General features: G+C 53.1%; 1 protein-coding gene across 6 annotated transcripts in view; it reads left to right on the top strand.

Annotated features, from left to right (window-relative positions):
- Positions 1-17,398, top strand: part of LOC125441207 (SCO-spondin-like) — a 125,733-nt gene that overhangs the window by 11,786 nt on the left and 96,549 nt on the right. For all 6 annotated transcript variants that reach the window (XM_048511616.1, XM_048511614.1, XM_048511613.1 and 3 more), the window contains 10 exons: positions 271-409; positions 828-954; positions 1,547-1,719; positions 2,565-2,786; positions 4,408-4,573; positions 5,669-5,924; positions 8,902-9,082; positions 14,822-14,916; positions 15,171-15,427; positions 16,396-16,530. In XM_048511616.1, coding sequence (XP_048367573.1) covers positions 271-409; positions 828-954; positions 1,547-1,719; positions 2,565-2,786; positions 4,408-4,573; positions 5,669-5,924; positions 8,902-9,082; positions 14,822-14,916; positions 15,171-15,427; positions 16,396-16,530 — 1,751 coding nt within the window. The remainder of the gene's footprint in view (positions 1-270; positions 410-827; positions 955-1,546; positions 1,720-2,564; positions 2,787-4,407; positions 4,574-5,668; positions 5,925-8,901; positions 9,083-14,821; positions 14,917-15,170; positions 15,428-16,395; positions 16,531-17,398) is intronic.

The raw sequence follows: 17,398 nt of genomic DNA, 5'->3' as shown, positions 1-17,398 counted from the left end.
CTGCCAGGAATAGAATGCTGACAAAAACAACAGGCATGGTGTAAAAGTGAAAGATCCGGCAGCTGAAGGGTGCAGTTCTGTAAGTCTTGCTCAGGTTTCATGGTAACAGCAGCCAGAAAGAGAAGGTCACGGATGGGAGGGCGGAGGTGTGTGGGAAGACCCCCAAGCAGCAGTGTGGCTGAAGGAAGGGCGGCAGAGAGGGTGTCCCTCCCAGACCAGGGGGCTGGCAGCCCTGCGATCATCCGGCCTGCCATTATTCTTTTTCTCCAGCACGTGCCGAGGGGGCCGCTGGCTTTGCTCCCGAGACCAGTGTGCCAGAGAATGCGCTGTGTTTGGTGACTCTCACTACCTGACCTTTGATCACAAGCGCTACTCCTTCCATGGCACCTGCCAGTACGTCCTCGTGCAGGTGAGGAGCCCGGCAGAGACCTCCATGGAGAGGGTAGGACTCTGCCTGGTTTGATGCCCATCTCTGCTGACCTCAGTGGAGCCTCACCCCACTGTGGTGAGACAGAATCACTGTGGTGAGACAGAATCATGGGAGGAAGACTCTCCACAGCGAGGCCGGACAGGCCACCTTTATTCAAGGTCAGCCATCTTTGCCTGGCCCAAGCCATGCTGGGAGGGCTTGTCCCTCCATCTTGCTTCCAGCCTTAATACAAGGCTTAATGCATTTTGCGGGGTGGGCAGCTGGAAGATTGGGACCTTGTCCGGCCTTTCTTTGATGATGACTGAGCTCTGCCACCTCCATTGCTAGTGAGGAGAGTCAGAAGTAAACTATCCCTTGGTCTCTCTGATGGAGAAACTGTCCTTCCGCCCCGCTCCAGGATTTTGTGGATGGGAAACTTCAGGTTTCAGCAGAGAATGAAGCGTGTGGGAACCAAGGAGCCGTGAGCTGCCTCCGGGCCGTGACCGTCACCATCCATCAGGTGTCTGCTCGGCTGTCCCACACAGGTGAGGAGGAGAGGGAGGGTGGCTGGGGATACAGGGGGAAGTGAGATGGGGGGTGGTTGTGCCCTTGGCAGAAGTCCTTCATTCGGAGGAAAGCCACAAGAAGAACCACAAGTGCCTGGAACAAAGAAGGCGGCCAGCTTCACACACTGTTGCCAGGTCTGAGGTGGGGAATTCCTGGGGATTTGGGAGTGGGGCCTGGAGAGGGTGGGGTTTGGGGAGGAACCTCAGCAGTGTATAACACCATACGGTCCATCCTGACGTGTTGCCATTTCTCCTGGGACACCTGATCTGGAGATCAGTTGAAATTCTAGATCCCACTCCCACCCCAGAGTTTGGCAATCCTACCATACATCTGTGACTGCCCGGTGGACAATGACCCTGCAAGAAGGGGTTGCGGTGAGAGATTTGGGACTGGAAAAAGATGGGCCCCCCTTCAGCAAACAGAAGTCACTTTCAGCTCTCAGGGGTGTGTGTGCGTGTGCGTGCACGCACGCGTGCATACATGCATATGTGTGTTTCTACCAGGCAAGCTCAAAATGTCAGGTGTCCTATATGTCTCTTTCTCCCCTCTCTCCCTGCCTCCTCTTTCCAGGGGAGGTGTTGGTGAACGGCCAGGAAGTTGTCCTCCCCTATGCCAGCGCTGATCTGACTGTGCATCGTGCCTCCTCATCTTTTCTGCTTCTCCAGACCTTTGGTGCCCATCTGCTGTGGGGCACAGACTTCCCTGTGGTTTACATCACCCTCCAGCCCCAGTTTGCCAACAAGGTGAGCCTGGCCCAGCCTGACCCCTGCTGCTCCAGGGCGAGACAGCCAGCTGTGGGGCTGCAATTTGCAGAGGCCAGAGGAGCCCAGTGGGGCAAACAGGTCTCTCTTCAACTTGAGGGGGAGGACTGGGTAGCCACGGGATGTGCTGTAAGGGCCTCTTTGCAAACCTCACCTCTGGCTTAGGGTTTTTTGCAGATTTCTCACTTCCAGGCCTCAGGCTATATTGTAATGCTGAAGATTATTTTAAGAGTGGAGTCTGGGGTGGGGGGTGGGGTTTGGAGTGGGGAGGAACTTGAGCAGCGTACGTTGCTGCAGAGCCCACCTTCCAAAGCAGCCATTTTCTTCAGGGAAACTGATCTTTGTAGCCTGAAGATCGGTTGTGGTTCTAGGGGCTCCCCAAGACCCTCCAGGAGATTGGCAGCCCTATATCCTAGAATCATAGAGTTGGAAGAGACCCCAAGGAAGGGCCATCAAGCCCAACACACTGCATTGAAAGAACACACAGTCAAAGCACCCCTGACAGATGGCCATCAAGCTTAAACGTTTTGGATTGTGAGGGTGTGAGGAAAAGGTTGGGCAGCCAAGGCAACCTTCACACCTGGAAACGTTTCCCGGTGGAACTGGGTCATCTGCTTGGGAACATTCATTTGGGAATTAGTGCTGCAGCCTCAGCCATGCGTGGATGCTGCCCAGATGTCTCCACATTTACGCATAGACACCACTGGCCGATCCAGGACTTTGGAGGGTTTTCCAGCCCCTGTAGCTCTGCCATCACTTGGGAGGTCCTGGCACTTGCCCCCTCTTTGCATTCCCCCCCCCCAATCTCTGTGGTGTTCTCTCTCCAGGTCCGAGGGCTTTGTGGCACCTATAGCTGGAACCAGCAAGATGAATTCACCACCCCTGAGGGGGACGTGGAGTCCAGTGTGACTACCTTTGCCAACAAGTTCCGTGTCTCCCACGACTGCCCCTCCGTTCGGGCTTTCACCTTTGACCCCTGCAGTACTTACACCCAACGCAGGCAGTTTGCAGAGGCCGCCTGCGAAATCCTCCATAGTCCCTCTTTCCAGGTAGGAGAGGAGGCCCAGCAACCTGGTGAAGGGACAGGGGTAGGGCCTTATCTGGGGCAGACCTTGGGCCACATGACGTGTCCCTAAAGGACAGCCTCTCCCACCCAGTATCCTGCTGTGACCACCGTCTTCAGCCTCATCCTTCTTCTCACGAGAAGGAAAGAGGCTGCTCCTCGGATGGGAGCCTTCAGCAGCTTCCAGGGGTGATGGGGCTGTTGTTTTGGAGCAAGTATTTGGCAGTTGGAGTTTTACAAACTTGGCAGAAAGGATGAGCAGCAGTGGCGTAGGAGGTTAAGAGCTCGTGTATCTAATCTGGAGGAACCGGGTTTGATTCCCAGCTCTGCCGCCTGAGCTGTGGAGGCTTATCTGGGGAATTCAGATTAGCCTGTGCACTCCAACACACGCCAGCTGGGTGACCTTGGTCTAGTCACAGCTCCTTGGAGCTCTCTCAGCCCCACCCAACTCACAGGGTGTTTGTTGTGAGGGGGGAAGGGCAAGGAGATTGTCAGCCCCTTTGAGTCTCCTGCAGGAGAGAAAGGGGGGATATAAATCCAAACTCTTCTTCTTCATCGACTAGGAATAAGGCAGCTATGGTGGTTTCCACACAGCCCAAATATAATGGGCTGAGGAAGCTATTGATCCCATTCGGGGGGGGGGGGTGGATTTTGCATAGAGATCTTCTCCAAAGAGGGGTCAGCCTGTTATATTTCCCTCAACCCTGGTTTTATAAAAATGGCTAGACTAGCAATCTTTTTGGAGAAACCAAAGGAGTCACAGCAACCAAGACTATTTGCAACCAGGTTCATTAATAATGTGTTACACATGTTAGTTGTGTGCTGTGTAGAAACTACCTATGGCAGGGGTAGGGAACCTGCGGCTCTCCAGATGTTCAGGAACTACAATTCCCATCAGCCCCTACCAGCATGGCCAATTGGCCATGCTGACAGAGGCTGATGGGAATTGTAGTTCCTGAACAACTGGAGAGCCGCAGGTTCCCTACCCCTGAATGGCTACTTCCCCTGTGGGAAGCCCTCACTCTTGCCGAGTCAGTTCTCTTGAAAGTGTTGCAGGATGCTTTCCCTCCAGGATGTTGGGGCTGGCGGGGCGGGGCGGGGAGGGGTGGGGGTTGGCCAGACCAAAAAAGCTTCTCTCCGACTTACTGAGGCAGTCCATTGAGGCATCTTTCTGAGCTGCTTTTGTTTGTCCTGAACTGAAACCATCTACATGGAAAGTGTTTGCTTTCCTGTGAGCAGAACCATGGCCACGGCAAAGGTACAATTTGCCACATTATGGACATGGGGCCCCAATGCTGGTGTGTCATTCCTAAACTGAGCCATGTTGATCTGTGGTTGAAAAGCTAGATTTGAGCCCTGAATGGAGCACCTTAGAGAACAAGAAAATTTTTGGGGTGTGAGCTTTTGAGAGCAAAAGTTCCCTTTGTCAGATGGAAGTTCATGGCCTGAACATCTTGTGGGTCTCTAAGGTACTACTAAACTCGAATCTGGCTTATTGGGGGAAGGCAGAATATTGAATCATCTTCTTGGCAGCCAAGCAGTCCCTTGGACCTGGGAACCTCACAGCCTGTGCATGCGATCAAATCTCTTCTACCTCATCTCCGCAGCCCTGCCATGACCTGGTTGAGAGGGAGCCCTTCCTCCAGCTCTGTCGCTATGATGTGTGTGGCTGCCCAGCTGATAAGGACTGCCTCTGCCATGCTGTGGCTGCCTACGCCAGAGAGTGTGCCCAAGAGGGAGCCCCCGTCTCCTGGAGAAATCAGAGCTTTTGCTGTGAGTTTCTGGAAAGGCTGTGGCAGGCGACGCCATCGTATGGCCATGGAGGATACGGGCTATATGACAGTGGTGGTGAACCTTTGGCACTCCAAATGTTATGGACTACAATTCCTGATGGGAATTGTAGTCCATAACATCTGGAGTGCCAAAGGTTCACCACCATGGCTATATGAGAACAATAAAGAGGTAGAGTGGGGAGTGGGAGGGCCACTCTATGCTCTTGTTCTGAGGAGCTGCCCTACCTGGTGTATCTTCACTACAACCCTCTTGAAGGTAAGGTATAAGCTGAGATTCAAGGGACACTCTTTATGACTGAGTTTTGAGTCCTGCTCCATTTCCAACTCTGCGACCCATTGCTCCCCCCCAACCTTTGTGAGCTTGGAATTCTTCAGAATTCTGACTGGGGGGGGGGAGCGGGGCGCAGCTGCAAAATGGCCACCACAGGAGGGAAAGCTGGCCACAGAATGGCTGCTGTGGCTTGCCTTCAGGCACCCAGTCAAGATTCTTGTGCAGTGGTGGCTGCTGCTGCTAAAACAGCATATTTTTTTAAAAAAAGTCTGCCTAGCCAGTGAGAGGCGGTGCTGGGTAAAAGCCCACTTGATCTGTGGGCACCATGATGGGGATGCCTTCTCAAGCCACTGCACACACACAGGCTCTTGGAGTGGCTGAGAGGCTGAGAGGACAGGTGAGCATGGGCTAAAGAAAAGTGGGGAGAGGGGATGAGGAAAAGCCCCACTAACTCAGGTCAGCCTTCTTCACTGAGAGCCAGCGTGGTGTAGCAGTTCAGAGCAGGTGGATTCTAATCTGGAGAACCGGGTTTGATTCCCCACTCCTCCACCTGAGTGGCGGAGGCTTATCTGGTGAACCAGATGTGTTTCCGCACTCCTACATTCCTGCTGGGTGACCCTGGGCTAGTCACAGTTCTTTGGAACTCTCTCAGCCCCACCTACCTCACAAGGTGTCTGTTGTGGGGAGAGGAAGGGAAAGGAGTTTGTGAGCCACCTCAAGTTTCCTTACAGAAGAGAAAGGTGGTGTATGAATCCAAACTCTTCTTCTAAACTTAAGGCTGCACCTTTTCCTCTAACCCCACAGCGGTGCAGTGCTCTGGGGGCCAGGTCTATCAAGAATGTGCTGCCCCCTGCGGACTGACCTGCGCTGACCTGCGCATGGAAGCTCTCGGTGCTTGCCAAGATCTTGGTGGGGTCTGTGTGTCTGGATGCAACTGCCCAGCAGGTCTGGTACTAGATGATGACGGGGTTCAGTGCATCCGGCCAGAGATGTGCACCTGCATGGATGGGGAGGAGGCGCTTCCAGCTGGCAGCAGGATCTGGAAAAGCTGCAACATCTGGTATGTCCTTTGCCTGCCTAAAATGCATTCAGGGCTTGTGATACCTTCAGGACCAACCAGTCCCATGTGAACCCACCTGGCCATGTTGGCTATCTTCAGGGACTCTCCTTTGGGTGCCTCGTCCATCTGAGGCTAAATGGGGGGCAAACCAAGAAAGGGCCGTCAGGGTTGTGATACTAAAATTACAGAACACCCCCCCCAACCCTCCCCCACCCCCCCGGAGATGCCTCTGGCCACCTCTATTCTTTATCTTGCACCAGTAGACAAAGACTTGTCTGTTTCATCCGGCACTCCCTCTCTGACCCTCATAAGAACATAAGAACAAGCCAGCTGGATCAGACCAAAGTCCATCTAGTCCAGCTCTTCTACTCGCAGTGGCCCACCAGGTGCCTTTGGGAGCTCACATGTAGGATGTGAACTCAATGGCCTTCTGCGGCTGTTGCTCCTGATCACCTGGTCTGTTAAGGCATTTGCAATCTGAGATCAAAGAGGATCAAGATTGGTAGCCATAAATCAACTTCTCCTCCATAAATCTGTCCAAGCCCCTTTTTAAAGCTATCCAGGTGAGTGGCCATCACCACCTCCTGTGGCAGCATATTCCAAACACCAATCACACGTGTGAAGAAGTGTTTCCTTTTATTAGTCCTAATTCTTCCCCCCAGCATTTTCAATGAATGTCCCCTGAATGTCTCCTTCATGTGTGTTTGTTTAAGTTGTGAATGCGTTTGGTTCAGTTGCTGTTTCTAAGTTGTTTTTATACTGTGTATTTTAAAAGTTTGTTTTCATTGTTGTTGGCTGTTAGCTGCCTTGGGAACCCTAAGATGGGTGAAAGAGCAGCATGAAGCGGGGTTTAAACAAACAAACAAACAAACAGCGTTATACACCAGCTACTATTTGCTTTGGGGTGGTGACACCAGCCTTTGTTGAACCACAAAAGTAAGAATCTAGTCATGATGGGTCTGCGTGAAACTGCAGGAGCTGCTGAGAGGCTGAGCTTCCGTTCCCTCTGACCAAAGAGTTTGGTTCATCATGGAACCTTTGCACTTTCCCCATCACTACTGGAACAAAACTGGGCATTCAGCATAAACAAATATGAAGAGGAGCCGCTCATTCCCTTCATAACATGCCCACTGCCACCTCAGTTTGCTTTGGGAACATACATGTAAAGAAAAGGCAATTAACCTTCGATGTCCATTCAATCTGACTACTTGAAAATGGTATTCCTACTTTGGTTTTAGCATTTGAAAAGTGAATGTATTTGTGAAGACACATCATCTAACAACAAAGCAGGAAGCCTACTTTTGAATAGAGATGTCAAATGCAGGCCGAAGGGTTAAAACCTCTTTCACTTCCTGTACTTTGATTGCGTTCTCCTGCATGGCAGGGGGTGGGCCCCTGCATGGTCCTTGTGGTCTCTTCCAAATCTATGATTCTTTGCACACTCATTAAGCAAACTGAGGCTGCCAAAGGTGGAAACATGCATTTTATGGGCAAAATGAAAAGTTTGCTCATCATCTTGTCTATTTGCGCCCACAATCTGGAGAGGCAGAAATGAACTCTATGAGAGTTGGGCTTTTTGGCCAGCTCTCTCTTCATCAGGGCAGGCCTTTCGTGTGTGACTTGCCGGTAAGAAGAAGGCTCTGCTGAGAGCCGATCAAAGAAATCCCTTGGAGGAGCACAGACAGGAGGAGGGTTGTGCTGTTTCCTGGGTGGTCTTTCTGTGGCTCAGGACTTAGAGGACCAGCCTGCTCATGGATGACATCCCCCTGCTTCAGGAAGGTGAATATGTTCCTTCAGGGACACCAAGGAATTCCTGTCCATGTCTCCTCCAACCGGGAGAAATGCCTGTGTCAGCAACCTGCCTTATCTGCTGCTTCTCTCTACCGCTGCCTGGTGGAGTGGTAGGAGATGTTTGATGAAATCACCCTGTGACCTGTCTGTGGCTGTCCTACAGGATAGGTTGATTTCATTGAATGTCTCTGCCACATGATTCCAGCTCCCATGCAATTCACCATGTGCCTAGAAGTGGCCTGCAGAGGAAATGGTCAAAGAGAGTGGCCCGTGGCCTGCAGGGGCCGTGGCTCTGAGGCTGAGTGCCTACTTTGCATGCAGAATGCCCCAGGCTCAGACCAGCTGAAGAATCTTGGGTAGCAGGTGGTCCTAAAGGCCCCAGGATTCTGCATCCAATCAGAGGAGACAAGCTAGAAGGGCCACTGATTGGACTCCATCTAAGGTAGGGTCATAGAAGGCCACTGAGGACTTGGGCTCCAAGTGCCACTTGGCTCCAAGCGCTGCCATTTAGGGGTTTGCTGGAGATGCTCCTGTGGCCTGACCCAGCAATGGGGTCAGATTTTCCCCCAGTGAAGCCCCAAGATATCAAGTTTTGGGTTTAGTTTCATTTCTGTTTGATTTGATCAATCTCGGGTGGTTCTTTGGCCCCGAGGTAGCAGAACAAGGAGGACACAGAAACCTGGCAGGCACTCAGAGCCGTCAGTGGCAAAAAAGTGGCTGGTCTCACTTCTGGGGTCTGCACCACTCACAGCCAGGTCCAGGCCGAGCCCCTGTTCAGGAGGGAACAGGAGAGAACCTTGCTTGGAGCAATCAAACATCTTGACCAACCCTGGGTGAAGCCAACTCTGTGTTCATGATTTGGATTCATAATTGGGGGAAGGGCCTTGAGAACCACTTGAGCTGCCCTGAATAGCCTTTAGGAGAGACGGAGATTCAGGAGGCAGCTGTGCTGGTCTGCAGTTGGACAGCTGGATTCGCGGCCAGAGGCCACTTCAAGGCCAGGGAGAGAGTTTCACGGTGTGAGCTTCCCAGAAGGACCTTTGCCTCTCAAAAGCTCATACACTGAAACTCTTGTGGGTCCCTGAGGGGCTCTGAGCGGATCCGAATCTAGGAGAGGAGAAGAAGGGGCTAGTTGCAAAAATTTATTCCTCCCTATCCCCATTTCCCTGCCCAATCTGTGTTTCAGCACCTGTGTGAATGGGGCCTGGAACTGTACTGAGAACAGCTGCCCTCAAGCCGTGGTCTGTCCTGGGGAGCTGGTCTATGCCTTTGGCTCCTGCCTTCGCACCTGCGAGACCCCTGAGGGGGACGTTAGCTGCACGGGCCTCTCAGACGGCTGTGTCTGCCCCCACGGCACCGTCTTCTGGGTGAGTTCCTGGAGTCCCTGGATCTGCCCACCTCAGGTGCCCTTGGGCAGGGAGAATGCCCACTTGCCTTTTTGTAAGAACCTGAGAAGAACCTCCCTGGACTAGAGTGAGGGTCCATCTAGTCCAGCATCCCGTCTCACATAGTGGCCAACCAGTTCCTCTGGAGGGCCAACAACAGGGCATCAAGGCTGAGGCCTTCCCCTGGTCAGAACCTCAGAAGAGCCCTGCTGGATCAGACCTGGGAGCAGTGGTGGGATCCAAAAATTTTAGTAACAGGTTCCCAAGGTAGTGGGATTCAAACTGTGGCGTAGCGTCAATGGGGCTGAGCGGGACACGACGGGGGCATGGCCAGGTATTCCGGGGGCGGGGCATTCCTGGGCGGGGTTGTGGCAAGGACGCTGCCGCTGCGCCGGTCCTTGGGCGGGAAACGAATGCACGCAGGCTGCCACGCATGCCGGGGCACCTCCTGCTAGACTGCTTCAAGTTCTGCGCGCTACTGCTGAGAGGAGGGGCGTAACTAAGGCAAAAATCACGTGGCAAAATCACCCATTAGTAACCCCCTCTCGGCACACACCAATAATTAGTAACCTACTCTCGGGAACCTGTGAGAACCTGCTGGATCCCACCTCTGCCTGGGAGGGTTCACCTAGTCCAGCACCCCGCCTCACACAGGGGACAACCAGTTCCTCTGGAGGTCCAGTAACAGGACACAGAGGCTGAGGCCTTCCCCTGATGCTATCTCCTGGCACTGGGATTCGTAGCCTCTGTATGTGGAAGTTCCCTTTGGTTACCATGGCAAGTAGCCAGTGATGGACCTCTCCTCCGGGTCTCTGTCTAATCCCCTTTTAAAACTGTCTGTTCCTGTGGCCATCACTGCCTCCAATGGCAGTGAATCCCACAACTTACTAACTCAGTAAATATTTCCTTTTGTCTGTTCTGAATCTATTTCTGAACAACTTTGTTGTGTATCTTTGAGTTCTCATAGCACAAGAGAGGTAGAAAAAGCTCCCTCTGTCCACTTTCTCTACCTAATGCTTCATTTTATAAACCACTCTGTCTGCCTTGCCTTTTTTTCTAAACTGGAAAGGCCCATATTCTTCAGCATTTCCATGCAAGAAAGGTTCTTCAACCCCTTGTTCATATTGATTGCCCTCTTCTGTACTTTTTTCCAGCTTTTCAACATCCTTTTTGAGATGCAACAACCAGAGTAATAGTTTAGAACATAAGAACATAAGAACAAGCCAGCTGGATCAGACCAGAGTCCATCTAGTCCAGCTCTCTGCTACTCGCAGTGGCCCACCAGGTGCCATTAGTTTACAATTAGATGAAAGCAGTGCAGCTGAGGCTTGGTTTCAGTTCCTTGTTCGTACTTCCTAGCTCCTCGTTTGTGATGCCAACCACATGTATTAATGATACTTTAACACCTCCATATATCCCAAAAGCTTTGGAGCGCCCCAATGAAGCAACCTCACACCGTGGGGGCTGTGCACTGCAGGGAACATGCATTGGTTCCCAGCCCAAATGCTGGTTCTGGCATCAAGAGCCTAGGAAGCTTATATTGGAGAAATGCCCTGAATTCCAGAAGAACAGAAAAAATGGCTCTTGTGATTTGCCAACTAGTACAGTATTTCAGCTTAGGTGCTTTAAACAGGTGGACCTGGCAGCTTAGGTGCTCCAACAGGTGGACCTGGCATGTATCACCGAGACCTGGGTGCGCGAAGGTGAGACCGTCGCCTTGAGCGAGGTGGCGCCCCCGGGTTTCGCGTGTCTTCACCAATCGCGAACACAGGGCCGGGGGGGCGGTGTGGCGCTGTTCATCCGTGAATCTATTCCCTTTAGGGCAGTCCCCGTCCCGGAGGTCACCGGCATAGAATGTGTCGGCCTGGAGTGGTTGGCCCCGGAGAGGTTGGCCGTTCTCCTGGTGTACCGGTCGCCTAGCGCACCGGGAAGCCGCCTGCCACAGCTGCTGGAGGTGGTGTCGGACTGGGCGTTGCGGTTCCCCAAGCTTATTGTTTTGGGGGACTTCTAACGTCTACGCCGATGCCGCCTCATGTATTGCTTTCGCTGGGTGACCTAGTGTCATCCATGGCGACGCTTGTGGCCTCTCCTCTAATAAATTCTGGCCCCACCCATGAGGCTGGGCACACGCCATCGTCTTCGGGTCGGGGATAAATCTCATCGTGATCCTCTTACTGAAAGAGTGCCGTGGTCCGACCACTATGCCCTGAAGGTACGGGTGGACTCCGTCGTGATCACTTCGCTTCAGGGCGACGAGCCGATTTACGCTCGCCCGCTGGAGACTTATTATGGATCCACTTGGTTTCCTGGAATGCTCTGGCGGACCCTGAACTCCGGGCCGGCACGCTCGATGAGCAGGTGGAGGACTGGAACTCCCTGCTCTCCTCATGCCATCGATGCTGTTGCTCCTTCGGTTATGCTCTACGTCCACGCTCACGGCGCTACTTCCATGGTATACTGAGGAGTTGCGCACATATGAAGCGGGAACTTAGATCGCCTAGAGCGAGTGTGGAGAGGAAAACTCACGACGAAGCTGCGCTAACATCTTATAGGACGCTTTATGAAAGCCTGTGAGGTGGCTGCACGGGCGAAGTGAAGAGGGCTTTCTTCTCCTCCTCCTCTCGTGATCCGCTAGCTCCTCGCCCAGCACAATTGTTTCGTATAATTCGGTCATTGACCTCCTTATCGGAGAGATCTTCAAATTCTCAATTGAGCATTAGCTGTGAGGCATTTATGAGCTTTTTTCACGATAAAATCGCTGCCGCCTCCGCCATGACCTTCCATCCACGCTGGCTACAATTAGTGAACTGGAGACTCCCTTGCCGCCTTCAGGCCCCTTTTTGTTTGGCCCAAGTAGTTTTCCCTGCTCTCTGAAGCTGCTGTCGACAGAACCTTAGCTGCTGTTAGACTTCTACTACCTCCGTCCTTCTGATCCGCGGCTCCTCAGCCCTGGCTTGTGAAAACCTGCCAGGCTGGAGCTACTTAATCTCCATCTGTTGAGTATAATCAATGGCTCCTCTTTGAGCCAAGGAGTCTCTCTCCCAGATGGGTTGAAGGAGGCAGTGGTCCGCTTCCACTCTTAAAAAAAGACCATCATTAGATCCTCAACAGGGATCTCGGCCACCACCGCTCTCGCCTCGAATCTTCGTTTCTGGGGAAGGTAATTGGAGAGAGTGGGTGTTGGAGCAGCTTCAAGGTTTTCTGGATGACGATCGGCTTTTGACCCCTTCCAGTCCAAGCCCGTGCTGGGCATGGGACGGAGACTGTTCTCGGGCCGCTGTCACAGATACATACACCAGATTCAACTCACCGAAGAGAAAGGATCGGCGCTAAGCTGGTAAGCTGTTAGATCTCACCGCAGCGCTTGATGTGGTCGACCACCGCACCTTTTGACCCACCGCCTGGCTGCCTCTGGAGTGCGCAGTGCACTGTCCTTCAATGGATTGTCTACCTGCTTTCTCCGGGGCCGGAGGTCAGCAAGTGAGGAGTGCAGGGATCAAGCCTCCCGGAAGTCGCCCGGCCATGCGGTGTACCCCAGGGGGCACTATTATCCCCGCTGCTATTTAATATCTATATGCAGCCCCTTGCTCAGCTGGTACGGAGTTTCGGGCTGATCTGTCATCAGTACGCTGATGACACACAGCTCGTTCTGTTGATGGAGGGGGGAGCAACCGCCGCCCCTGTGGCTCTACAGCACTGTTTGGAGGCGGTCGCTGGTTGGTTGCGGCAGAGCAGGTTAAAACTGAATCCATCGAAGACGGAGATCCTCTGGCTTGGCCGTGAAGGGGGGGGAGGGTCTTTCCAGCCGCCGGTGTGGGAGGGGGTCACTTTGGCAGCGACCTCCTCGCTTCCGCAGCCTGGGGGTCCACCTGGATTTGTCTCTATCAATGGAGATCCAGGTGGCCCATACAACCCGGGCTGCTTTTTCCACCTTCGTCAGGCCCGACGGCTGGCGCCCTTCCTCTCCCAAGCGGACTTAGCCACTGTGGTCCATGCAACGGTCACCTCCAAATTAGACTATTGTAACTCGCTCTACGCGGGCCTTCCCTTGCATCTGATCCGGAGATTAAAACTGGTCCAGCATGCAGCAGCGCGCCTGCTGACAGGCAGCGCCACCTGGGCACACATCCAGCCAATATTGCGCCAGCTGCACTGGCTCCCAGTGGAATTCCGGATCACCTTCAAGGTGCTGGTATTGACCTTTAAGGCCTTATGCGGCCTGGGACCATCGTATCTTTGGGACCGCATCACCCCATATGTCCCTGCACGGCCTCTCCGATCAGTGGAGGCCAACCTACTGGTGGTCCCTGGCCCCTCGGCGATACGGCTGGCCTCCACACGGGCCAGAGCCTTTACAGCTCTGGCCCCGGCCTGGTGGAACGCTCTCCCTCCAGCTGTCCGGGCCCTGCGGGACCTTGGTGAGTTCCGCAGGGCCTGTAAGATGGAGCTGTTCCGCCGGGCCTTTGGAGGAACCAGCCGTTGATGGTGCCCCCTTCCCCGGCCCTGATACCGGGGTCAGCTGTCATCTCAGACTTGCCACTCCTCCCTTTTGGAAGGGGGAGGGAATTTTTTAGATCAGAACGTGGGATGCTGTTTCTCCCCCCTTTAGGGGAAGGGATGGAATTATAATAGCAGATTGCTGAACGCCATCTATTCTCATTTTTACTGTAACTTATTATATTACTAGAAATTTTTATGGTTCTCGCTGCTTTTAAATGTTTTAATTGCTTATATTGCCTTCTTCTATGTTGTACACCGCCCAGAGCCCCTCGGGGATGGGGCGGTATATAAGCTCAATCAATCAATCAATCAATCAATCAATCAATCAATCAATCAATCAATCAATCAATCAATCAATCAATAAATAAATAAATAAATAAATAAATAAATAAATAAATAAATGTTATCTAATGCAGTGTGATAACATATTCCAGAGGTTTGCAACCTCTTTTTCACTTGGCAACCCCCCCTTACAATTATAGCAAACCCATTGTATAATTTTTTTCACATGCCCCCAAATGCTCTGGCACAAACCTCATTCTCTGCAAATAAGAAACAAGCCAGAATTCCAAATGTGCTCTAAGTCCTGACTTAGAACGTCCAAACCAGCTCCAACTTTCCAGGTGAGCATAAGGGCAAATAGAAGCCCAGGGAAGAGTTTAACCCAGTGGTTCTCAACCTTCCTAATGCCGCGACCCTTTGATACAGTTCCTCATGTTGTAGTGACCCCCAACCATAAAATTGGTATATATAAAATATAAAAAGACCGTTTTCTGATGGTCTTAGGCGACCCCTGTGAAAGAACCCAAAGGGGTCACGACCCACAGGTTGAGAACTGCTGGTTTAACCCACCTTCACACACAACCCTAACCCTAACCCTTCCCCGCAACCCAACTTGCTGTCAGCAGTTCTTTTCTTTACAAGGTCAGCTGGCATCCTACCTTTCCACAAAGCAAACAAAGGCAGTACAGAATCAGTTAGTAAATTTTCAAGGGAAATCAGTCACTGCAAAAACACAAGAAAAGCCACAGCAATAAAATGTCCCCGGACACAACAACATTATGTATCTAATGGCCATGGTCCAAAAATCCACATAATGGGGCTGGCCGGCCTAAGTTTGGAAGCCCCTGCTAGCAGAATCCCCCAGCCCGGCTTCTTCCAACAGACCTGCAGTGGTGGACTCTTGCTCGTTCAGCTTCTGTGGCTTCTTCCCTTCTGCAGAACGAGCGCTGCGTCTCCCCAGAGGAGTGCCCCTGCCACCACAACAGCCGGCTGTACCAGCCCTACGAGAACTTCACCAAGGACTGCAACACCTGGTGAGGATGTGATGCTGGGGATTGCCGTGGGGTTGGGGGGTTGGGGTGGGCTTCTCTACCATTTTCCTCCAGTGGAACTCCCCCAGGGCTGGTTCTGCCGCCCAGCCACTCAAGCGACTGCCAGAGGAGAATGCCGAGGCACTGCAGGGTCTCAACTGAGCTGGCCCCCATCCACCGGCATTCCCTCGTGGCCTGCAGAGTGATAACATATTCCAGAGGGTCGCAACCTTTTTTTTCACTTGGCAACCCCCCAGCACTTGCCGCAGTCGGCGCTGGGAATGCAGCCACCACCACTGTGCTGGGACGTGTGTCGCCACCGGGGATCCCCACTACGTCACCTTTGATGGGCGGGCCTTCAGCTTCCTGGGGGACTGTGAGTACATCCTGGTGCACGAGAGCGACGGGGCCTTCAGCGTCACTGCCGAGAATGTGCCGTGCGGGAGCAGCGGCACCACCTGCACCAAATCCGTCATGGTGCTCATCGGCAGCACTGTGGTCCACCTGCTCCGAGGTAAGACGGGCAGGCCTGTCTGGAGGTGAGAGGTTGCCCCCCCCCTCTCCATTTGAGGGAATCTCTCTGGCTCAGTGGCAAAGCCTCTGCTGGGCCTACAGAAGGCCCCGGGTTCAATCCCCAGTAGCATCTCCAGTTAAGTAGAAGAAGAAGAAGAGTTGGATTTATATCCCCCCTTCTCTCCAGTAGGAGACTCAAAGGGGCTGACAATCTCCTTTCCCTTCCCCCCTCACAACAAACACTCTATGGCAGTGGTGGCGAACCTTTGGCACTCCAGATGTTATGGAGTACAATTCCCATCAGCCCCTGCCAACATGGACAATTGGCAGGGGCTGATGGGAATTGTACTCCATAACATCTGGAGTGCCAAAGGTTCGCCACCATGGCCCTATGAGGTTGGTGGGGCTGAGAGAGCTCCAAAGAACTGTGACTAGCCCAAGGTCACCCAGCTGGCGTGTGTGGGAGTGCACAGGCTAATCTGAATTCCCCAGATCAGCCTCCACAGCTCAAGCGGCAGAGCGGGGAATCAAACCCGGTTCCTCCAGACTAGAGTGCACCTGCTCTTAATCACTTCACCACAGCTGCTCCTTAAAAAAGACTGGCAGGAAGGGATGGGAAAGACACCTACCCCCATGAACCCTGGAGAGCCACCGCCAGTCTGGGTGGACGGTGCTGACTCTGGTGGACTGAGGGTCTGGTTCATGTAAGGAGGCTTCATCCCATGTGTGCCCATGTTTTGGAGGGCCCCTGGCTCACTGGTTGAGCGTCTCCTGGGCATGCAGGAGATCCCAGCTCCAGTCCCCGGCATCTCCAATTGAAAGGATGGGGGAGCCCTCCTTCGCCTGGGACCATGGAGAGCTCCTTCCAGTCGCAGTAGACAAGGCAGGCTCTGGGGGACCCGGCATCTGATTCAGCGGGGTGGGGGTTGTTTCATGCACTTCTGACCCCACCCTTTTGTTCCTTAACAGGAAAAGACGTGACTGTGAACGGGGTCTCAGTGCGGCCCCCCAAGACGTACACTGGGAACGGCCTGACCTTTGAGAGAGCTGGCCTCTTCCTCGCTGTTATCTCCCATGTGGGGCTGACGGTGCTGTGGGATGGAGGTGAGAGTCGCTTGGGGCACCCGCCCAGAGGCCACTTGGTGCTGTTTGGGAACTAGTCCGCAGTTCATGGAACTCCCTGCTACTGGGTTGTGAGCAGAGTTGCCTGGGGGTCTGTGATGGATGCCTGCTGCTTTGTGTGCAGAAGGCGCTCGCTTGATGCAAACGGCCTCCTCCTGAAGGCCTGCAGAGTGGCGGCCAGTCAGAGTCAGTAACACGGAGCATGATGGGCCAAGGGACTGGCTTCTGGCAGACATGAGAGGGTTGCCAGCCTCCAGGTGGGGCCTGGAAATCTCCCAGATTTAAAATTCACTGCCAGGCTGCAGAGACCAGTTGACCTGGAGGAAATGGCATCTTTGGAGAGTGGATTTTATGGCATTATACCATGCTGAGGTTCCCTCCCCAAACTCTGTCCCCCCCAGTGTCCCCCCCCAAAATCTCTAGGACTGTCTCAACCCAGAGTTGGCCACTCTCATATGTGAGAATCTCTGCGCACACCATGAGGCCACTGGACAAGTGGGGCTATATTTGCAGCTGGCAAAACGGCAAAGGTCAGTGTCCCACCCAATAGTCGGAGGCTCTTCTGTGGGACAGAACTGGCCTGGCACCTTGAATCCATTACTCTTTGTCCTAGGCCCCTTCCGCACATGCAGAATAATGCACTTTCAATCCACTTTCAATGCACTTTGCAGCTGTGCGAAATAGCAAAATCCGCTTGCAAACAAATTGTGAAAGTGGATTGAATGTGCATTATTCTGCATGTGCGGAAGGGGCCTGGAGCAGCAGAAAACAAGCTTGCTCCCTCCTTCAAATGTTGAAACATGGCTATCATGTCACCCCTTAACCTTCTCTTCTCCAGACTAAACATCCC

This window comes from Sphaerodactylus townsendi, linkage group LG11 (genome assembly GCF_021028975.2).
Source record: "Sphaerodactylus townsendi isolate TG3544 linkage group LG11, MPM_Stown_v2.3, whole genome shotgun sequence".
Classification (NCBI taxonomy): domain Eukaryota; kingdom Metazoa; phylum Chordata; class Lepidosauria; order Squamata; family Sphaerodactylidae; genus Sphaerodactylus; species Sphaerodactylus townsendi.
Note: the sequence above shows the minus strand (reverse complement) of the source record. Positions and strands in the feature narration are given on the sequence as shown.